This window comes from Strongylocentrotus purpuratus, unplaced genomic scaffold (assembly GCF_000002235.5).
Source record: "Strongylocentrotus purpuratus isolate Spur 01 unplaced genomic scaffold, Spur_5.0 spur5_scaffold_4, whole genome shotgun sequence".
Classification (NCBI taxonomy): domain Eukaryota; kingdom Metazoa; phylum Echinodermata; class Echinoidea; order Camarodonta; family Strongylocentrotidae; genus Strongylocentrotus; species Strongylocentrotus purpuratus.
This window is the reverse complement of record NW_022145610.1, coordinates 34,411,454-34,436,089: the sequence shown is the minus strand read 5'-3', so window position 1 is coordinate 34,436,089 and position 24,636 is coordinate 34,411,454. Positions and strand designations below refer to the sequence as shown.

At 37.1% G+C, this 24,636-nt stretch overlaps 1 protein-coding gene across 1 annotated transcript; it reads right to left on the bottom strand.

Annotated features, from left to right (window-relative positions):
* Positions 1-343: 343 nt before the first annotated feature.
* On the bottom strand, positions 344-24,505 carry LOC576254 (valine--tRNA ligase). Its single transcript, XM_030997684.1, has 24 exons — positions 24,034-24,505; positions 23,330-23,430; positions 22,610-22,737; positions 21,806-21,970; positions 21,303-21,384; positions 19,770-19,889; positions 18,297-18,405; positions 16,812-16,991; positions 16,118-16,242; positions 14,863-14,966; positions 13,899-14,057; positions 12,821-12,911; positions 11,747-11,846; positions 10,692-10,762; positions 9,725-9,850; positions 9,176-9,280; positions 7,553-7,706; positions 6,598-6,725; positions 5,445-5,600; positions 4,665-4,871; positions 3,322-3,433; positions 2,650-2,822; positions 1,930-2,076; positions 344-1,159 (listed from the first exon to the last, which is right to left on the bottom strand). The coding sequence occupies exons 1-24, from the start codon at positions 24,488-24,490 to the stop codon at positions 1,088-1,090; spliced, it is 3,372 nt and encodes a 1,123-aa protein (XP_030853544.1). The 5' UTR covers positions 24,491-24,505; the 3' UTR covers positions 344-1,087.
* Between the last annotated feature and the right edge of the window lie 131 nt (positions 24,506-24,636).

Here is a 24,636-nt window from a genome sequence, read left to right as displayed (position 1 = left end):
AACAAACGTAACCACATATTTTTCATTACATGATTCTTGTGGTCTGAGGAATAAGTCGCCAAAGTATGAAGCCCAGTGTACAAGATTCGAGTCTCTGGTGATGACAGCAATAAAGTCATTTAGCGAGACATGATACACGGTTTTACTTCGCTTGCTTTGCAGATCCATTCTCGCCTATAAGTAGCTCCTCTCTTTTCAATCCTTCCTACTTCTCTCAGTCTCTCTTTAAATGATTTGTTTTATTCTTCCAAATCGACTGTCACATTCAAATCTACACTCTCTTCTCTTTCTTTTCCCATATATCTTCCCTCAAGACAACAAATGACAAATATCAACTCTCTTGTTACATGTAATCATCATGATACCTTTATTATATTCAAGAATAAGTGTAAGATAAATGTATTCCTTTGAATCATATTTCAATGATTGAATTCTTTAGCATGTGATGGGTTTCGAGACTCATTTCAAATTCAAATTTCAAATTTCAAATTTATTCATGTTTCCAACAAAACATTACAAATCAATTATAAGCATTTCAATTTCAGATGGACAACTCTACAGATTGATAGGTGATTTGCGTCTTAGCAGGACGGTACTCAGACTCAAAGGACACCTTTTGGGATGCATAGATGAACCCCCTTCTCCATTTTCTGATGGAAATCTGCATGGTCCAGTGCAAGACGTTTATCTTTATGAGTTCTTGGGGTGCTGAATGAAAGCTCAAAGCACATATCTCTCATGGCATATCAATGAAGTTCCTGTTGTTAGCCATTGTCGCATCTGATGGACTACAAAGTGAACAAGCTCACTCAGCAGATCTGCAGGAGGATATTAATCCATCGATCTCAGGCTCAAAGGTATCACCTCTTCCTCTTCTCTGAAAGGTTTTAATTTTAGAAAAAACCATGGAGCGACAAAACTCACTAAGTAGATCTGAGGTGCTGATTGCAGGCTTAAACCATGCATCTCTCTTTGTCTTTGACAAATTTATTCTATGGAAAATACAAGTCTGCACAAGATTCTTGAGTCGTTTATTCCTCAGTATACATCGGTTGCTTTCCATCGTCACCTAGACATTGTCTGAAGGTCACCTTGACATCGTCTGAAGGGAAGCTAAAAGCTCCTTGTACGACCTCACTTCAGCCTCTAGCTCTTCAAACTGTCAAAAATAAAGGAAATAGAATAGAACATAGATGAGTGAGTGTAGTTAGAGCCTTTAGGAATACTGTTTCATTTTCCAATCTAGATTCCTTCTGATCAGGTCAGGTTAAATTTAATTATATTCATTTATTTTCCATTCAAATTCAAAGTAAACAATGCATAAAAAATGAATAGCACCATCGGAAGGACCCCAAGATAAGCAAAGCTTGTGAGAATGGTTAACAGTTCTCCCTAGGAATTGAATTTTCTAGTATTCAGCAAAAATGATATTTCTGTGAATTTGCTATCTACAGATAACAACTGAATTATTTATTCTCCTTAAAATGTGATTTTTTTTTTCTTCTTCATAAATCAAGAATGAAAGGTGGACTGGTCAAATAAGGGCCTTTGTTGAATATTTTTTAGATGATCAAGCTTTAATATGTCACATTTTCGAGAAACATAAATTGGGAGAAAGACATTTTTTGCACGTTAAAAAATTACAAAACTTGGTAACGGTATGAATAATTTGTTAAGCGTAAAGATCATCTAAATATCAAGATATTTTGATGAGGTAACAAAAAAGAGAAGACTTTTATCAAACTCTGCTCTACTGACTTCTGCATATAATCAAACTTGTGAAAGTATGGAGCTCCTATTTTCTTTTTTATTCATTTATTATCATTACCCTATTTTTGTGCACTACTATTTTGCACTATAAAAAATGAGTCAATATACGCTTGAAATAAAAGTTACTTGTTTGTATCAACTCAACCAGCACCAACCTACCTTCATTCTATTGCTGAGTTGGATCCTTTCTGGTACTTTGAGCTCGTAGTTTGGAATGGCCATGGCTGTCTTGAGCTTGCTCAGCTGATGCTCTGCCTTCACCTGCCGGGCGAGCAAACGTTCAGCAGCAGCTTTGTTTGATGCTTCCTATATAGATACCAACAACCAACAACAACAACAATGATAAAAATAATAAAGTATTTATATGGTGCATTTTCCATATATACATGTCCAAATGCGCTTCACAATTAAAGAGATGGTTGAGTTCTGGTGAGAGGTGAAAAATAATTTGTGAGCGTTATCATTGTATTATGCAAGTGTGGAAGAACATCAGATACAAATTTTCCCTGAAAAGCATGGCTCTTCAAATGCCTTAATATTCTAAATATGGCATGTAACATACATGATGTTTCTAATATAGATTTCTATTGGATTGATTTGATTGATTTGATTGATTAATACACACACACACAGTAATTGATTTTGAGAAGTCAAGATCAGCCATTAAGTTTACAAACATGTATCACAGATACAGTTAAATTTAGTTGAGAAAAGTTTTCAATAATTGTGTTTTTTCCTTGGTGTTCCCAAATTTCAATGATATCTAACTTCACAAATCATGAAGTAGTTTTGTATAGTATAAGATACAATATCATAATATATTTAAATAAAAATCAATTTTTTTTTTTTTTTTTAAATCTTTCTTTTCAATTTACTAACCTGAAGATGCAGATAAGCTGTACATTTGCTTCCCACAGCCAGGACTGCACTTCCAGGGGGAGGGGCCTCACCGGAGGAGATGTCTACATGAGGTGATCTGGTAAGTGTGGCAAGTGGGTGATGCAGTCTTCTAAGATTCGACAACACTCCCTCATCTTGACATGTGATACCCACTGTAGAAAACACCAAAATAATGAAGTTCCTCAGTTATAAAATATGAAATACATGGAAATTATCTTGATAACAAAAGAATTGCTACTTGCCCATATCTACAGCTTGTAATCAAATATCCTTCAGATTGAAAATAAATGACAAAAATTGTCCTATAGCAATAGATAGATATAGTATTCCAATTATGATAACCTGTTATATTCAAAATGAAATTCCCACAAGTGTGTTTTGCCACAATAAAGTAATACACTCATCATGTCCACATTATCAAATTCAATGGATGCTAAAGCAATTACATCGGGCCACTTTCCAACGTACACAACAAAAATATCACAGCAATTATACTGCACATAGTTAAAAATTATATGTTCATCTGTTGTGATAAAACTTAATCTTGCATAAACTTTTAAATAGCTTTGAGAAAAATAAGTATAATGAAGGAATGTAATCCTAATACAGATCCAAGGTCATGACCTTCATCGAGGTCATTTATTGTCTTACCTTTAGACTGTCCTCTCTTCAATCCCAGCATTCCCTCCAGTGACCTGACTGCATGAACTACTTCCAGCATGACCTCGACTTGTTCCTCCACTGCCTCATCTATGAACGGGTGCTATGGAGAAAGAAATATTGGTAGAAAGTAGTGTGATCTATTTAGTATATTAATGAATGAACAAATGAGAAATATCAAGGTTCATATTTCATGATGAATTTCCAATTGATGAAAGAAATATGAAGCGTAAAATTCCCTTCTTTTACATATTTCCTAAGAATGAAGGACAAAATCAAGTATATACAGTAGGCTTACAGTTGCACCATGTGAGGGGGGGGGGGGGCAGATTGGATAGTCCTGAAAAAGGACTGTCGGTAATTGGTAAATCAAGTATGCGTGTAACTCTTGCATTAACTGACAGTGTGCTTATCTTAACACAAGATTTCACATTTTCATGTATCATATCCTCATATAATAAACTGTAAAAGTTACAGAAAAACTGCCCCCTCCCCTTTCAAAGTAGCCTCTTGTCGATGCCCTCGCGCTGTTGGAGTCTCTAAGTTCTGACGAGCGAAGCGAGTCAGAGAAACCGAGGCGCTTGCGCTGAGGGCCTCTTGACAAGTGATCTGAATTTCTTATGTTTTACTTTGTTTGGCGAATATTCCGACCCAGCAGAGTTCGGTGAAAGTCATCCAATCAGAGAGAGCTACTATGACGTAATATCTACCGCTCTGTGCGAATTCCCTCCGTGAGAGCGAGACTGGCCGCCTAGTTGTAGTCTGCAAGCACAGACCCTGGTCAGTCGTAAAAGAGAGTGTGCACTATAAGACTACCATATGACACGTACTATAGCTGCTCCTGACCTATATTGGTACAACCAGTAGGTACCAGTAGATAGCTGGGCTAGGCTTCTCTCAAGGCACAATGATTTTTTTGATAAAGTGTCAAATTAGGGTCTGTGCTTGCAGACTAGCCTAGTTGGGCAATCCCGAACACACACGTACACACACACAATCGCTGCGGTCTAGATATGCATAATTCAGTAGGAAATCGGGTCTCATGAATATATAATTCAGATCACTTGTCAAGAGGCCCTCAGCGCAAGCGCCTCGGTTTCTCTGACTCGCTTCGCTCGTCAGAATTTAGAGACTCCAACAGCGCGAGGGCATCGACAAGAGGCTACTTTCAAAGAGGCATTCCATCACAAAATCAATTCAGACACCTCAAAAGAATTGTTTTACAATTGAAAAAAAAACCCCACCAATTCTGTGTTTTATTATTCACAATTTTTTTTCCACTTCGACTCTTTGGAGTTTTCCCCATGTGCGGCTACAGTTGACAACCATCTTACCTCTTGCAAGGTAGGGTATGGAGCTACACAGATACTAGGACACTCGTCATTCTGTTGCCTTGGCAACCTCTGAAACAACTCTTCAGTCAGAAAGGGCATGATGGGATGCATGAGACGAAGGGCGCCATCTATCACTGTGTGAAGAACATTGGCTGACGTCATACATTCCTCTGTCTGAGTCTTGCTTAAAGGCTCTTTGATGCACTCCTGTATTTACGAGGTATGAAATAATCATGCATAAATAAAACTATAAGTGTAATATCAAAAAATTATGCAAATTCTAAATTTAGGATTTGTTTGATTTTAGAGGGTTAAGTTCTGATATAGAAGAAAATAATTTTATTTGTTTAACTTCCTTGCTGCAGATAATATCAAATTAATTGCACATGAGAAAGATTTCTCTCGTAATACCCTGATATTCCATACATGCCTACAGACAGCTAAACAATTTGGACCAAATCGGGATATTACGTAACGGTATGCGTAGTCCGATATACCTGTAAATGTGAGCAGTGGTTTTCATTATATGCAATTATAAACAATATTTAGGAGACTTGTTATCATTTTGATAATTCTAGAATCTTTGAATACATAACCGTTCTCAAGCATTGGACCGTTGACTTTTCCTGATAATGACCAGTAATAAAATTAGTCTCTAAACTGGCGCCTAATCAAACATCTAGAGAATTTTGTGACGAATATCACTTAAAATAATTGCAATCTTTTGTTCCTGAAAATTTTTGTCATTTAATACCGGAGTCTCTGAGCTCAGAACCTTACCAGATAAACATCACACAGGTTGTGCACCCAGAACCTATAGAGGGCAGTTGTCACCATCGGAAGGTCCACATCATTAAACCCTTTATGGCAGGCCTGTATGGTGGTTGCCAGTTTGTGAAGAATCCAGAGATCTACAGGAGTAGCCGAACGTAAAACCTTGAAAAAGAACAGATTCCATCAATAACATCATTAAAGTACTTTGTAGGTGCCTTGAGCATCCCTAGGGAGAGATACGTCAGCAAAAATGCAAAAGTAGATCATGGATGAAATCTGAGAGCTAATAAAAACATAAGAGATTATCGACCGCAAACAAATTGTCTGATCTAGACCGTGATGACCAAAGTTGCATAACCCTGCTATATTAGCTAGCCCAATCTCAAATTATCCAGCTAATTTGCGTCTTCATCAGCCTGCAGTTGTAATTAGCGGGCTATTTGGTCGAGAAAATATCGCAAGAAATCTTGGTCTTGTCTCCAAAAAATTTGCGCCCGTCCGGCCTAGTTTGTGATCCACAGTGATGAGCGTATTAGTCTTGTGAAGGCGCAGTTTTGAGCTTTGGAAAAATATTCTAAGTCTGAAAAAGCAGGTTATTTTGCAACTTCGGTCTGACGAAGACATCCCTATTGCGAATGAATTCAAACTTTAATATTACACTCTATTATTTTTAAAGGTTCAAATCTTGAATGTGTAAAAGTATTCAAGATAAAAGTTACTTCAGTATACCACTCATATATCCATATTATCACATGAACAAGCAATATCTATTTTTAAACATCAATTTGCTCCTTTAGAATAACTACATGCAGACTAGCCCGACAATTGTTTAAAAAAATAAATGCCATATCCCATTTCACACAACATCCAGATTTTGAAGACATACATTTTCTCTGTAATGTACAAAATCACGTTACACATTTTCAAATTCTCTCTTGGTTTTTCCTATAGTAACGCCTGGCTGGAATGCTCCCCAAGGAGTGGAGATTGTGTACACAGAGTGTGCGGGCAAGCACTGAATCCAATGACCGGGGTAATAGTATATTTGTAAAGCGATTAGAGACATTGTATCAAGCGCTATATAAAAGCTAAATATTATTATTATTATTATTGAAATAAATGAAAATGAATAATTTCAGATGACATTGTGTGCACATACCTCATCGATGGGCTGTGGGCTGAAATCCTTTTCAAAGGCAGATAGAGCAAACTTGCTAGCATTCCAGATCTTGTTACAGAAATGTCTGTACTCTAAGACCTGGCCTACATTCAAGTTGATATCTTGACCTACCAGGAATAAAAACATGACAAGATGAAGGTGACTATGTCTCTAGTATGCCACCGTCTTATATGTGTGTTCACTGATAAAGGATCCTGTGACATTTAACATTTGACCTCATGAACAAAACAAAACTTTTCATTTAATCTGTTCATGCTTGTACCTACAGTACTTGAGCTAAGTTTGGTTTGAATTGCTTCAACGCTTTTCAAATTATCACGGTAACAAGGTATTTTCTGGTATTTTTAAACATTTTTATGACCCTGTGACCTTGACTTTTGACCTCTTCCACCCAAGATCTAATCAGTTCATCTTTGCATACATGATACTGATAAATGCTTGATCCCAGTTTGATTAAAATTCACTCAATGGTTCTTGACTAAAAAAAAAATGTCTTCGGTGGTGAAGGAAAATGAAAGCTACAATTACAGTACTGTTTAATATTTTTACATGATTTTCCCACAAGTTAATACCATTTACGGGTAGTTTGTGTTTTTTCTCAGTTTTTTTCCAAAAGAAAACCAACTCGGAGATCACAAAAATTTAAGAGGCATTTGATCGGTATTTGTGAACGTGCCTCTTGTTAGCAGCTGATGAGGAAATATATTTCTCCTTCTGGAAGAGGACCTTGGTAATTTCAATGTAACTTCCCAAATTTTCTTCTACTGAAATCAAGATGACTTAATGACTTATATTATAATTATGCAGCTCTTCAGACTTTCTAAACATGATTTTTATGTGCAAAACAGATTTTTTTTTTTATCAGGTCTATTATCTTGACTATGATCAGAATAATCATGAAGAGAACTATGACTCGCTCGCATGCATCACTAACCTTGGGAGTTGTAAGAAGCGAGGGCAAACCTTAGCGCATCTGTTCCACACTCTGGAATGCCCTGTGGGAAATCTGACCTCTGTCCTTTCATCGCGACCTTCAGTTCTTTGGGGTCAAGCTTCAGGTTGCCATGGAGGAGGCTGGATTGTAATTGCTGCACGATACACATACACAGAAAGCATTGTAAGCATGGTAATGGCATTGATAGTGCTTACTACTACTCGTGACTTTTAATTATACTACAGTCAAACCTTTTTATTTGAGGGATAGTACGGAGATACTTGCTGGATGACCTGAGGTTTCTGTTAGGAATGTATTGGGTAAGCAGTTCAGTCAACAAGATATAATATATATATATAAGATATAATCAATTTGAAAAAACTTGATAATTGTGAACAGCTCTTTCACAATACAATTGCAAAAGTGCAACGTACTTGACATCATCTTTATTATTATCATTAAGTATTTGGCATCACTTTTGCCTTGAAGGGGAAAAGCAAAATGAGTCCCAGCATAACTGATTTGAGTTGTGAGGTACGCCGCTATATATTCCCACTACTCTCATATGAATAGTGCAGTGGGTTCTTAACATGCAAAGGTGGTGACTCTCCTCTACACGGGCTTCTATTAAACGTCCTGTGCAAGGGACAGAGTGTTTTCAAATGTAACCTAACCTGTGTCTATGAACCAAGGGAGGGGCACGTTAACACACAATGCAGGCATCAGTCATTTGCCTTGGTTGGGATCGAATCCACGATCTTTGGTTTGACAGGCAGACGCTTTACCGACTGACCCAACTTGCCTCCTCAAAGGCTGTATGAGCTGTCACTGCTACGGTGGAGCTTTGCCTTGCCAGCCTACTCAATTCCATCTCATCATTGGGATGAAGATGAGGGATTTATATACATCCCTCATCTTTGTAGAGGTGTCGTGGTCGAGTGAACATGTCACCTGACTGTTGATCACAAGGTCAGTGGTTCGAGTCCCGCCGTGGCACTAATGTCCTTTGGCAAGACATTGATCTATATTTGCCACACTCAACCCAGGTGATGTAAATGGGTACCTGGCAGGAATTAATTCCTTGAAATGCTGGAGCGCCGTAATGGCCGCCATAGGGGCTATATAAGAAGCCACCATTATTATTATTATTATATACCTCTAGACTAGAGAGACACCATTATTATTATTATGAAGATGAGGGATTGTGGATTTGATTCCAACCAAGGCAAATGACGAATGCCTGCGTTGTGTGTTAACATGCCCCTTCCTTGGTTCATAGACGCATGCTATGTTACAGTGGAAAATACTCCGTCCCTTGAATAGGATGTTAAATCGAGGCCCCGTGTAGAGGAGAGTCCCCAACTTTGCATGTTAAGAACCCACTGCACTATTCATAAGAGAATAGGTAGGTGCGATAGCTCAGTCGGTAGAGCAGTGGTCTCGTAATCCGGTGACCCGGGTTCGAAACCAGGTCGATGCGCTAGTGCCCTTTGGTAAGGCATTAATCCTCATTACCAGGTCCCTCGGAGAGGACCTAAAGCCGTCAGCCGTCTGGTTGCTTACTTACAAGCATTTATGCTTTCTTAGCAGTCAGGTAAAAAAAAATAACAACCAATCATATACCTCTAGAGAGACACCATGGATGACATCTAGTGGATCAATCACATTCCCGAGGGATTTACTCATCTTACGACCGTGGGCATCTCTCACCATAGAATGAAGGTACACCTGAAATATTAGAAGTTTGGTAAAAATTATAAATCAGACCAAAAAAGGTATAATTTAAGTACATCTATTGAGAAAAAAAAATTATCAAATTGGATAGGTAGAGGTTGAATTTTGAGACAAGTTGGATAAAGATCCATTTTGAATTAACTGCACAAAATACTTGCTGAAAATCAGATGCACTTAGGGGCACCAGCAAGTTCATGTATGATTGGGCCTTCAGTTATGTGTTCAAACAGTTAGGACTACCCAGTTTTTTAGTTCTTTAGTCAGCTATTACACATTTTGTAACCAGTTTGTAACAGATATCAAACTTTTGTAGTCTTGAACTTTAATCTTAATGGATTCTTTTAGAATTCTATTTTTTATAATTACCCAAACTTATTACATATATACCGGTAGGTATGATTACTAGAACAACCAAATGGATATAATAGAGAGGCATACTTTGTGGAATGGGAGTTCTCCTGTCAGCTGTTGGCCCATCATCACCATCCTTGCTACCCAGAAGAAAAGGATATCATAGCCAGTCTCTAAGACAGAGCTGGGGTAATACTCCTGAAGGTCTGGTGTCTACAATCATAACAGAGAGAGACAGGTAGAGGGAAAAAGAGAGAGAGGGAGGACGGGAGAGAGGGGTGGGGGATAAAGAGAGAGAGAGAGAGAGAGGAGGAGGGAGAGGGGGAGAAATACAGAAAGAGAGTGAGAAAGAGAGAGAGAGAGATATATATATACGGGAGAGATACAATGAGAGAGAGACAGAGGAGGGAGAGATAAAAAAAAAAACGCTGATCAACACTGTTGTGCTACATAAGCAAAGTTCGATATAATACTGGCAGGGTGCTACATAAATGTTTCTTTCCACTTGCTCAATTGAGTAAGTAAAGTATAAGTTGCTTGCCAAAGCATAAATTCCACTTGCCCTATTTTAGACTCTAGAAGATGATTGTCTAAATGTTTGAAATTGCGGTGGTCTACATAGTGTATTAGAGAGTCTTTTGCTGGTCATTCATAGTCAACTTGCCCTGTCAAGTATTTTTATACAGAAAATTCAGTCATCCATGTTGTCAGGGATGTGGTTTTCTGGCGCTCCGATCTGGTTATTTGAAAATACATCACAAGAAAATGAGTCAACGTTTTCCCCTCCAAAACAAACATCCAGCACAAGCCGTAACTGATGCATGAATAGATCATATTTATACAATAACAGCTAAAAGTCCCTCTTGCTCTTGCTCCCTCTATATACAAAACAATGCCTAAGTGGTGACTGTTGGTCCCCCATGATCCTCTTTTTCTTATGATAATTGAGAGCTGAGTTGATGAGATAACCACCTGTCAGTGACCACGCTGGGTGGTCTAATCCCTTCTGGCCAAACTAGTACAGACAGTCTTTAATAGCACTGATTACAATTACCTTGTGAGGCCAGCCGTGCACAGCGAACGGGAAGAGAGCTGAAGAGAACCATGTGTCTAAGACATCCTCATCTAGAAATACAAATAAATGAAGGTTTCATCTTATTCTTCTAATATCAAGCTAACTTTAGATGTAGTTTTGTCTACAGATGAAATGATGATGGCATGCTACCTTAGATGCTTCTCCATTTCCTTCAACATGTAACATGTAACAATTAACCTGTTGACTACTGAATTCTCTAATCCCCATAGGTTTAATACAGGCTCCAGTAGGCAATAGGTTGAATGCCACGTCTACATGTATCCTTTATCTGTTTATTTGTTTGTATGTCAACCATTTCTATTCCTCTTTTTGTAGTATCTGTTTAGCTATCTATATATTTATCTATCTATATCTATCTATCCTATATATATATATATATATATATATATTGATCTATTTATCCATCCATCCACCTATCTGTTCAGCTTATATATCTGTAAATCTACATGTACCTTGCTATCTATCTATCTATCTATCAATCTATTCATCTACCTATCTATCTGTTCATCTATCTATCAATCTGTTCATCTATCTATCTATCTATCTATTTATCTATCAATCTATTCATCTACCTATCTATCTATTCATCCATCTATCTATTCATCTATCCATCTATCTATCTATCTATCTATCAATCTATTCATCTACCTATCTATCTGTTCATCTATCTATCAATCTCTTCATCTATCTATCTATCTATCTATCTATCTATCTATCTATCAATCTATTCATCTACCTATCTATCTATTCATCCATCTATCTATTCATCTATCCATCTATCTATCTATCTATCTATCAATCTATTCATCTACCTATCTATCTGTTCATCTATCTATCAATCTCTTCATCTATCTATCTATCAAGCTTTCTATCTACCTTTCTATCTACCTTTCTATCTATCTATTTGTCTATTGAGATGTATATGACTAAATGTAAGTTCAAATGAATGCAATGGCTTTCTGTCTACATGTACATGTATCTTTCCATGTATTAATCTATTTATGTCGTCTTACCTTGAGTAAGCAAGATTCGATGACCATCTACTCCATATTTTCTGCTTGCTTTATCCCTGGCCTCCTCCTCAGTGTGTCCACTCACCCAATGATCATTTTCCTATCAAAAAAATAAAATCAGAAGGCATGTATTCTAAATAATCCATTTTTGTATTAATGGCTAACTATCAGATATCAGCTCAGTAAAGGTCACCATATTTCCAACTGACTTTAATAGTGTGTTAACAAATTGAAACTTGGAAGTTAAATTGCTGCACTAACTACAACAACCTATAAACCAAAATACTAAATTGTCAGAGCTATTAGTAAATGTTAGTCTGTGTGTTTTGAACCGTTACCCTTTACTGCTGCAGTCACAATGAGCAACTTGGACATGAAGTAGGTATAGAACACACATACCCCAGAGGAATATATACACAACTTTTACCAGTAATTTTTTCCCTCCACAATGGTGATCCCACCCTATCAAGACAGTATTGATGTCCTTTGACAGGACACTTATTTACATCTGCCACTCTCTACCCATGTGTAGTAAACTGAAACTTGATGAGACGTTAATCCCTAAATGTGGGCAGCTTTGGTAAAGCTTGCGTAATAGCAGGAATTTCCGAGTGCATGGAGCAGCCCCTTGGATGGATATGTGTGCAATATAAATGTACCTGTTATTACTACATTAACTTGTGTGTGCGTTCAAATTCTTTAGGCTTGTATTGAACAAAAAAGCAAGAAATAGCCAAAGCTTGCTCACACAAGGCCCTATTTACAAAGCTCTTACTGGTCAAACTCCTAGTTATGTTACTGAATTGTTGAATATCAAGTCTCAAACTCATGGTCGTTACCTCATAGTACACAAGACACATTTATGTTGCAAATACCCCCTTTGTGCTGCCCCTAGATTATGGAATAGATTACTACTAGAAATAAGGGAAGCCCCATCACTAGAAATTTTTAAATCAAGACTGAAAACTCACTTGTTCATGTAGTATGTATAGCAAAGCATTTACAAGTTCTTGCAGTGCAGTAGAATATATCCACATAGTTATTGCGCTTTACAAATGAATACTTAATATTTACCATCATGTCAGCAGGATCCATCCCTTGTATTTCCACACGGTACGCAGGAATACGGTGACCCCACCAAAGCTGACGGGATATACACCAATCTCTGTACAGGTGAGGAGATTACAAACACATCCAGAATGACTACAATATTCAATCCTTTTAAGCCCCACTGTACTACTTGTAGCCACTTGTGCCCTCTATATAGCAAACAATGCCTAAGCGGTGCCTGTTGGTCCCCCATGATCCTCTTTTTCTTATGTTAATTGAAATCTGAGTTGATGAAATAGCCACCTGTCAGTGACCCTGGGTGGTCTAATCCCTCCTAGCCAAACTAGTACAGACAGGCTTTAAATGTGTGTTAAAAAACAAAACATTTAGAAACTGGAAATATTCACGTACTGAATTTGAAAGCACAAAATTCGCCCCCCAAATAAAGTATAATGCAACTATTTTGATAGTACACTGCATGTGATGTTAGTGCTCTTGTTTCACACACAAAATGATGGAACTGAAAAACTGCACGTCTGAACCTTTTATTGTCCTTGGTTGACTAAGGAACAAACAGTAGACTGCTAAAGTCAACATTTTGTTACACATACAATTAATGGGTTTCATGTACCGGTATTCCAAATAATGTGGCAGTTTAAAGTGAGTAAACAGCCGATAAAAAAATATTTTGGGAGAAAAGCAAAACCTGATGACTCCTGCATCAAAAGGAAAAATCAATCAAATCATTTTTGACTGAAATCAATGAGAAGTCTCTAGTATTAGGCCTAAATAAAAGATGTTGTATTGCCCTTTAGGTGCCAAAACAAGGGTCAGTCGGTAGGAAATTTTAATTAAGTTTTAATTACCAGTACTTTTTTTTCCTTCTCCCTCTTTGGGCTGATATTTTTCAGTTTTGAAATTTGAAATGCTTTAATAATTTTTTCTCTAAAAAACGGTAAAAAAAAAGAAGAAAAACCGACCATAGTTTTCAAGATTTTTGGATCGGTCGCAAAGGACAATACAACATCTTTTTTTTTTTACTTAAGGCCTTATGAAAGTCTCTAGTATTATGAAAATGCTGGATTCATTAAAGAGAGCATACCTGACATTTGCAAGCCAATGCCTCCATGTCTTGTGGTACACAGCAGGTACTATCTTTAGTTCACCAGTCTCAACCGATCTTAGTGCTCTCTGGCCCATCTCAGAACACTTCACAAACCACTGAGATTTGAGAAGTGGCTCAACAATGTCACCTGACCGACTGCACAGTGAGAGAGAAGGATGCCCATAAGAGGCAAGAGAGATAGACAGAGATGGGGAGAGTGAGAGATAGACAGAGAGGGGGAGAGTGAGAGAGAGAGAGAGAGAGGGGGAGGGAGAGAGAGAGAGAGAGAGGGGGAGAGTGAGAGATAGACAATGAGAGGGAGAGTGAGAGATAACAGAGAGGGGGAGAGAGAGAGAGGGGAGAGAGAGGGGAGAAAGAAAGAAAGAGAGAGAGAGGGAGAGAGATAGAGAGAGAGAGAGAGAGAGAGACAGAGAGAGAGAGACAGACAGACAATGATACATCTATCAATAACAATTTTTTTTGAGACAATGAGTATCTAAAAAAATTTTTAACCTACCAGTAGATGTATTTAATATCACTTGAATCTTGATAAAACATGAATGTCTGATGGCTTATCATACAACAGGTTAATAAATTTAGAATCGCAATATGCTTTTGTTTCATTGTTTAGCTTACTTCTTAATTCTTTGTCATATTGTCATATTGAGTCACAAAATATATTTCATAGAATTGAAGTAAAACACAGCATACTGCTGTTTTAGTTAATCATAACATCAGATTTTGGAATTTCTATTGCAAGGGCAATAAATAGTTTACAGTCGGATCAAAGTTTCAGATCTGTGTATAAAAAATATTGAGTACTGTATATACGTTAACTTGCTCTTTTCCTTTATGAAGGGAAGATAAAAACAACTGAAATCCATACTGCAAACCCTTCTAAATAGTGAAATCAAACGCATGTGATTTTTAAGATAAGATAATACTAATAATGACATCTTACCTACAAATTGGGAGAGACATAGGGTTATCCTCTGTTCTTCTATACAAGCCTCTATCTTTGAGTGCTTGAATGACGGCCTGGCGGGCAACAAACCGCTTCATTCCCTTTGTATGAACACATTCACAAGAAATACATGTACATTAATGTTCACACTTAAACGACATTGCAGGGATTTGCATGGTGAAAAGTATAATTGAATACACTCCTCAAATTAAAGTGGCAAAATAACAGTCATTTTTCTTTTCAAATTTGAATTTTTCAACTGGCAGCATTTTATTCACACAATCTGTTGTGTACAAAAGGAGGGCTTCAATTTTCACTCATAGAGAATCTTTTGATATGAAATTTTGCAAAACTTTCTTGCTGCTACAGGTTAGTTTGGAGAAAAGATTTGAGGGCTTGCAAATCCCTGACAGGGACTCAATGTTAGATATTCATTAAACAATTAATTAAAACAAATCAACTCGTCTTGGGGTAGAGGTGTTGTGGTCTAGTGGATAATTCACTGTACCGTGGATTTCCTGCCATGTCACTTATTTCCTCTGGCATGACAGTAATCTACCTTTTTTTTTAATTTGCCAGACTTCATCGAGGCGAGTTAAATGGTTCCCCATTCAGACTACAGTGATACCTGTCTATAAAGACCACCCAAAAGAGACAAGAAAAGTGGTCTTCATAGGCAATTGGTCTTTATGTATAGTTCCTTTAGTACATGTTTCAATGAGGAATCATTTCAAGGGAAACAAAATATGTGGTATGTGTCGACAGGTGGTCTTTCTATACAGGTGGTCACTAAAGCAGGTTTGACTTTACCAACATTCACTGAATGGCAATTTGAAAACCATATACCGTAGTTTTATGAAAAGTAATTAATGTTGTCCAGTCAGAATACTGAATAGCGAAAAGCTGTATATCGAAAAGTATGTTTGAGCACTGTTTCAAATAGACCTCGATAAAAATTCAGGGTCATGTTCTCGTCTGAACATTGCATCATGTGAAAATCATATACCTAGGTGCAGGGCTTATAGAGAGAATGCACTGATGATTGGCTAGCTATTAACTCAACTGACCTTATGAAAAGTAGTTAGTTGATACTTTTCTTGATAAATTTCCCTCACTTTGAACAGGCTAATGAATGCCAACATCCTTATCAGAACAATGATCATTTCAAAAGCACTTCCAAAATACAGAGATGTTATGAAACAATGTGCTACATGCATTGTACAATGACGGAATATTCTTTGATTTATTATACCTGGAACTCAGTTCCCTCAGCTACGATTTTGCCTTCCTCGTCAATGACATTGAGAGAGTCAAGGTCATGCCTCCGTCCCATCTCACAGTCGTTGTAATCATGAGCAGGAGTGATCTTCACAGCGCCTGCAATTCAAGACTATACATGGTGAGATTCTGAGTCATAGCTGTGATTTAGCATTGAAATTTGTAACATTTATTTTTGAGGCCAGAAAGTTGGAGTAAAATCTATTTATATTATTCATTCATCATTTTCACAGTTTTTTAAAGCTTAAAGGATATTACTTGTGTCTCTAAGTACTTTTTTTTTGGTTGAAATTTAAAATATCCTATCACTAGAAATGATATTATACAAAATCATTTCACAGAACTATAAGCAGCAAAATTAGTCCCTAAGACATCTGCCCTCTGTGAAATTAAGCTGTCATACAATTACCTCTCTGCTATTCTGATTGAGAGAAATGAGGTCGTTCATAGGGCAACCGTTAAATGGGCATTTGTCCTAGGGGGAACCAGGTGTTGTCTTGGGGGTACTTGTGCAGGGGATAATTGCCCTAGACTTTGATTAAGTACAAGTAAGAAGTTCTGCCAAGAAAACTGGGTGCGAGTATTACTATGATTAAAAAGTTAAATATCATGGAGTTTCAGTTTCAAGCTCTCTGGAAATATCATTTAAGTAAGATGAGAGTACTGACCGGTGCCATAGGCCATGTCCACTGCCTCATCGGCTATGACCGGTACTCTACGTCCAGTGAAAGGATGGACAGCTGACTGACCAATCAGATGGCTGTATCTGTCGTCATGGGGATGAACCGCTATCCCAGTATCACCAAGCATCGTCTCCGGGCGGGTGGTAGCTACGACTATCTCTGCATCTGTAATAGAGTTTTGAAATCGTAACAATCATGATCAAAGAAAATAGCAGAGCTGCCAACCTTGTACAACCAAAAAAAGGAACCATGATGGCAAAAAAAAAAGGAATTTTAAGCAAAAACGGAATTTCAAGCAAAAAAAAGGAATTTATTAAAACAAAACTTACAACCACGTGGACACACTTCCAATGCAGAAATGTTCATTCCTCATGCTGTTTTTTACCATATTAGGACCTACATGTATAGTTTATTTACAAGTCAGTATTTTGGGGGTCATTATTTTGGTATTATCAGCGTTTCATTCTTTTTGAGAATAAACTTCTCTTCAAGTATATTTTAACTTTAGTTTTCAAAACAAAACAAAACCCCCAAAAATGTAAAAACCTATTTTATGAAGAAAAAATGTACTACGTAATTTGGAGAACAAGCAGAATAATTCCGGGAAAAACATAATGGTTGACAGCTCTGAAATAGATTCCTAGCCCTCTAGAGCCATTTTAGAGAGCAGTAAAAGGGTCTAAAAAAATGACATTTGAATTGAATTGAATTTATTCACCACTTTCATAAAAAAATACATAACCAAAGAATACAATAGTTTCTTGCAAACATAGATAAACCAATAAAATGGAAAATACATTAAAGGAAATTACGAAGTGGTTGGATCATCAAAAAATTTACAAAAACTTATAGGTAGGTGAACCTAAAAATGTACACACAAAAAACAAAAAAGGGACATAAAAAGAAAATACAATACTACAATCAATTACACACATAAAATTGTGTTTTGGGATGAAGATTGGATGGTATGCTAGAAACAATCACAGAAGTATTTTGGTTGCAGCGGTTTACTGCGCCACATCAGATTTGAGAAGGAGCCCTGAACAAACATGGTTCATGCATATATCAGAAAAATGTATATGCCTTGCTGCTGTTTGATTTATTTTATATCACACATTCAGTTGACCGATCCGCTTCTATGCAGACAGAAAGAGTCTGTTCAGACACTTGTATTATTTTAGCGAATTTACAGTTACCTTAGACAGCCAATCAGCGCTCGTTATATTCACGCCTTGTTCCTTTTATTTTACGTTTATATTGATCGATTTCGGCTTTCTGTTCATTCTTGCATTTTACTCTGATGAGTGCAAGTCGACAAGCTTTAGTATGGCTCTTTTCAACGCTATTCTCCGACTTTGTAGTACCAATCATCTTTTCAGTATATCACTATTGTTAACTTTAATCAGCATTTCAAGTATAAAATGATAGGCGATAAAACATCAACCACAGCATGAAGGGAAATCAACTTACCGGAGCCCTCTATGGGATAAGCAAAGTAGGTAAGAACCCCAAACTCCACAGGATCAGCGTAACCAGGGACCTTCAGTGATGAACGGCCAGGAAGCGACATTTGATCAACCTGGTTATAGAAAATACAAATAGCATTAAAATAAAGACAAAATATTCAGCAAATTTTTCGTCTTTTAAAGTGCATTTTTATTAGAATAAACTTCAATTCTATGGCTAATGTTTACGTTATTCAATAAAAGGAGACACATCACAGGTTCGTTCTTTTCTCTTGAATTCATTCTTTGCTCTTCTGTAAACGGAAAGTCACCTTATACTAATCATGGTATAAGCATTAATAATAATAATAATAATAATAATAATAATAGCCTAATAGTCCACTCCAAATTTTATTAAACCGAAACAGAAATTCTTTTTGCCCAATTGATCGTGAGCCCGGTAGCCACTGAGCAGCGCCAGATCATTGCATTGTTTCTAGTAGGAAATTTAAACCTGTATCAAAACATTTCTATAATTATGAGTGAATAAATATCAGCAGCAAAGAAAGACTTTGACAAGAAGGCTTGGTACTGATTGATGGCATGGACAGTATACCAAAAGCTGCTAAAAATCCTCATTTCTATCCCAGATTTTTTCTCAATATCAAAATGGCCGAGCTGAGGGTGCAAGACCAGTTAAAGGGATCCGGTAACTTTGTCTCAGATTTTGGAACAAAATCCTGGATTTAGCTCATGCTGCAATGATAATTATAAACCTTTAGGTCAGTCAGGAACCCCATGACTTTTACAAGCCGATCGCCTGTCTGATTATCAAGATATTTATGATTGGAATTACAAATTTCAAAAACTGTTTGCCAAACGGTTTTCATAACACTACAGTCTATTGTATGATAAAACTGTTCACTCAAAGAATTTTACTTTTTTGAGGCACTTCTTGATCATTTTGAAGCGCAATTTTTTTAGGGCTTAAAAATCACACTATTTCACAGACACTGATAACACGTAGGGCCGTGCATCTCAGATTTAACATAGTTAAACGATGCCTTTAACTAGCTGGCTCCAAAAAGCAGCATAAATGAGAATGCCCCCTAAAATGTTCAATTTATATATAACTACAAATATTCATTTTGTGGTAATGGTACAGTGTTTTTAGCGGAGCGCTGCACTTGATCAGTCGCTCTCAATCTTGGCTAGTACTTGGCTGCAAGTTTCCAGCCAAGGCAGAATTACATTGTGTTCCATATGTATGCTTGTTGATTATACAGAGAGGCTTCTCAACGCTCAAACATATACGTGGTATTCACACAATATTTCATCTTTCAATTGTAAATACCGTGTTACCTATATGAGCAATTGGCCTATAAAACTGACAAACGATTCATATTTGACCAAAACTTTGAAATCATGCTTGCAACATAAGCAAATCAGCTATTTTTGTCTTGATTCAAGGGAAAGTTACGGAATACCTTTGATTTACCTCAATATCAGAAATAGCAGAGTTAAGAGTACAAGACCAGTTAACCAGCTGACTTGACCGGTAGATGATGCCATCGTCATGGAGACGTACAAATGCTTCCCGTACTGCATGGGAGAATTTCTAAAAACAAAACACAGAATACTACTTTCAAATATATCTCCATATCACATTCATATTGACCCTGAAGACATATATTATGAACACTGAAGATGCATAAATGAATTCTTAATATATTCCATCTGAAAATCTTGAATATTTTAATCAAGCTTTTCACAAATATATCAAATCTTTATATGCCACACAAATAATCTTCCTGTGCCGCGTTCCATTCAAGATCATTCAAGTGTAAGCGACCACACAGAGAGGCGAAGAAAGCAACCACAGCATTAAACATATATTTAACTATATAACTATATATAACTATAAAATAAGTTTGAATAAGTTTTACAATGCCTTCATTATGTCTTTTAAATTATTGCTAGTATTATTGATATACATGTAATGATATAATATGTTAATTTCCAAGGAGTTTACATATTTTGTTAATTTTGTTAGTAATGTTAGTTATATTTGATCTGCTTGGTAATTTAAGTAATGTTAATTTGTTAAGTTATGCTAGTAATATTTTGTTTTATTGGTAATTTAAGTACTGGTAATGTTAATTCCATCAGTAATATTGATTTTTCTTGAAGTAATTTTGATTTGTGTACAGCCTTTGAAACTTTTATGTCACAAGCGCTATATAAATTTTTCGTATTATTATTATTACTATATACGTAACTCTTTACACATGTACATTTCACTCATTATAATGCATACTATTATTGTTCTTTGTGATCTTACTTCTAGACAGATCCCCACTGAACTATACACAAAGTCACTCCGGCACATTGTTGCTAGACCAGAATCTGACCAGTTCTTTCTATTCCCTACACTTGATTCAAGCCGCCGAAGATGGCGTTATTAACGAACTTATACGCTCACCAGCCATATGGCCCACTTGGGCGTCCTAATTCAAGGATCACGCCATCTTCGGCTGGCAGCAAGTAAGTAGGGGAGGTCGTATTGCGTTGGTGTGGTGTGGTGGAGATGAAAATTAAATCGGCCAGATTCTGGACTACATTGTTACATGCACACTGATCACTAAGATATAAAATACATGTAGAATTGGTAATGATCACTCTAATAGACCAGTTCAGGGTTAGCACATGTCCCAAATGACCCTGAATATCCACAGATCTTTAAAACATGAAGAGGTCCCACTTTGTACATTTTGAAATAATCACTCCTACAGCGTGGTGGTGCTACATAAATAGCCTTTGTTTCCCCTTTTCAAAGTATACTTCCACCTGCGCATCACGGTGTGCACTGCTTGTGCATAAATGAATAATGATTACATATCTTACATGAGCATGTATCCAGTGTTTTGTCTCTGTGTATTTCACAATTTGGTCTGCAATGACCTTTATTTGCTCATGCTCATACTGCAACTGTGAACTGGCTTATTAATATTAGTTTTAACAAGTATCCTACTTGATCCATGGTGAAGTTATCTCGGTCCCAGTCTAATGATGCTCCTAGCTGCCTCAACTGCTGGTATATCTCACCTCCTTTCCTATATAGATCAGAGAAACCATATAACTAACAAATAAAGACAACGTTTACAAATGACTTGATAGCATGAATGAATTAATCAATGAAAGATTGAATTACTACAGACTGAATTTAAAGAAAAAACAACATGAAGAATAAAGAATTAAATGATGACATGAATAAACAAAGAAAAGTAAAAAAAAAAATCAAAGAAACCAATAAAAAAAAAATCCAGTAAGAAAAGAGTTCAGAATAAAAAAAATAACAACAAAAGCCAAGGTAAGAATCAGAGTTAAGAATGAAAACAAGAATCAAAACCTAGAGAATCATTTTGACAAAAACAAAAGGCAAGAATAAATGAAAATATGAATCAAAAGCAAGTAAGAATAGAAAGATGGACAGAATCAAACGAACACAAACATAAAGATAGAAAGAAAACTCACTCTTCCTTCCACCTCCAGACCTCCTTGATAAACTCCTCCCTTCCCATGTCTTGCCTGGTGATCCCTTTCTCATGATGTATCTGCTTCTCAACCACTACCTGTGTGGCGATGCCTGCATGGTCACAACCTGGTATCCACAGAGAGGGAACACCCACCATTCTCTTCCTGGGTAATACAACAAAAAGTTAAGGATATCAAAAATGTCTATGCTGTGAAGAAATATTATAAACATGTAATATCTTATGAACAGTGCTTATTGAAGTCAGTCAGTCAGTCAGTGATGAAATTGGAGATTCGAATATACCTGACACAAATAGGGTCACCCAAAATCCCTAAGATTTACCATATTTTGCTTACAACTCTTGATTAATGCACACAAAACTTACAAATTGGAATCTGAGCCATGTGAAAAGATGGACTATGTAACCAGCATGGCTTTTTTTTGGGGGGGGGGGGGGGCAGGAATGCCACTTGCTTGGATCTTAAAGGATTATTATTGAAAATTTCTTTTAAAGGGTTATTATCGGTATTGAAAATGTTTTTTAAAATAATCATTATTGAAAATGTTGTTATACTCAGTTGTAAGACACTTTCTCTGGTGACAATTACTCTGCTATCAATTTTGTATAGTAACAGAATTCTGACATCAACCTGGACCACACACTATTCCTAATGCCATCCCTAACCCTAGACTAAATGTGTAAAATCCAACTGCACCCCATCTCAATCTTATATCTTTGACGATCTATATGAAGCCTGGAGCAATTGTCACCGAAACATTTGTGGTAGCACTGTTAAACTGACCATCTGATGAGGCTATCTTGGATGGTAGTTGTTAGGGTGTGGCCAAGATGAAGGACACCGGTAACATTGGGTGGAGGGAGACACATCACAAAGGGCTCCTTCTCTTCCACTGGATTCCGCCATTTTGCCTACACAAAACATAGCATGCAGTAAATTATACTTTAGAAGGAATATAATTATGATAAAACCAGTAGAATGTAGTGGCATGAAAAGCACACATGGAATGCTAACTACTTTAAATCCCCACCGCACTAGTTTTGCCAGGGGATTAGACCTCCCTGCAAGGTCACTGATAGGTGGTTATCTCCTCAAATCAGCTCTCAATAAACATAAGAACTAGATGGAACTTCGACTGCGTGCAGTCAAAAATCAATTCTGAATTAAACTCTTCCCCCTATTCGGTGTGCAATGAAGGTCTTGCAATACTACTCCTTCTTGGAACATTGATCTACATTTGCCACTCTCCACCTAAGTGTTAAATGCGTACCCGGTAGGATGCAAAAGCTAAAGTGGTTAGATTAGCAAGTGTGCGCTTGTAAAAATGACGCCTGGCTGGAAAGCTCCCCAGGAAGTGGAGAATGTACATACATTGTGTGCGGGTAAGCCTCAATTTGATGAATGGGGTATCTGTAAAGTGCTTTGAGAGGGCCTGAGGTACTGAAAAGCGCTATATAAGAATGAACTATTATTATTATTATTATTATTATCATAAAAGCTTACCAGAGATTCTGGTTTGAAGAATCCCATCTTGTGCCACCAGTCATACCAACATGCTTCCACATAGCTGGGACTGTATGATCTAGGAAGGGCCACGCTCACATCTACATCAAAACAACAAGAAGGGTGGTGATGAGTTAGTTCACATATGTTTAAGCATTTAATCCACACAAACATATATTACTTCCTTCTTTTTGGATATGTGTTACAAACAGAACAACAAACATAAGCCTGAAGAACTGCTCAAGGCTCAATACATGTAGCATCCATTTCAAGGAAAATAAGATTGGTGTAATGCAATGAGGTTCAAATTGAGATTGCTACACATGGAAATGTTCTAATGTGTAACATGTATACTAGTAGAAAATGGACAAGTATACATGGGTTTTAATGCAAATCCATTTTTATACTCAGTGTTCAAAACAACTTTTTTTTTTGTCAACACTATATTAATGTACATGTATATGATGGTGAAGAAATCAGAAGAAAAAATTATAAATAATTCCAAAGGATTTGTACCGGTAGTTTTCCAATTAAATTTTCTTGTTGTCTATAATCTTCAACAGAGGTAAGTGCCGTGATGTGCACTCTTAACAATTGATTAATGAATCCTCTAATTACTATCTTATACAGAACTACCTGGTTCCCACATAGCTAAAAATAGTATCATGACCCATTGCCTTTGATCAATAACGCTTGAGCAATACCTTTCTTTTCTCCTGGAGGAGTGGGTATATCATAGGTGACAATCTCCTTCTTGCTCCAGCTCTTCTGGCCAGCTCCTTGCCTCCTGCTTCCAGGAGCCTCCTCCCCATCTCTCTGGATCTCATCAATCTTCTCCCTCCGCCTCCTTCGTTTCTCCGCCTTGGCTCTCTGCCTGTCTCCGGCTCCAGACGAGGTTGAGTCCACACCAGGAGACGAACTAGAGCCATCTGAAGTACACTCACACTGGCTAGTGTGAAGTCCCCTCCTGTTAATCAGGTATGCTGTTCTAGGAGCACCTTGTACATTGCTGTAGCTGGAGTGTCCTAGGAAACGTTTACTCAAGGTAGTGTGAACCTGCTTGTAGCCGATAAAGCATCTTCCCCTTTGAATGTGAACAAGCCACAGAGCTGGGCTGTTCTTCAGAGGTACGTACCACTGTTGGATGCCCCTGTGAAGCATGCTGGCATGGTGGAACTCACTTGTGTTCTTTCACAAGGCTGGATGAGGAAACAAACAAATCAAAGGTATTTTTAAAAAAATCCTGAAAGCCAAAAAATATGATTGTAGGGCCCTCAAGGAGAACAGTGTCAATACTGATGAGGCTT

What these genes read in the sequence shown, in the direction of transcription:
- LOC576254 (XM_030997684.1), bottom strand. Translation starts at nt 24,490, where the DNA reads ATGCTTCACAGGGGCATCCAACAGTGGTACGTACCTCTGAAGAACAGC. An exon ending in GGACATGGCCTATGGCACCG is followed by an intron (nt 16,243 to 16,811) that starts GTCAGTACTCTC and finishes CTTGAATTGCAG; the next exon opens with GCGCTGTGAAGATCACTCCT. An exon ending in AACTCAGCAATAGAATGAAG is followed by an intron (nt 1,160 to 1,929) that starts GTAGGTTGGTGC and finishes TATTTTTGACAG; the next exon opens with TTTGAAGAGCTAGAGGCTGA.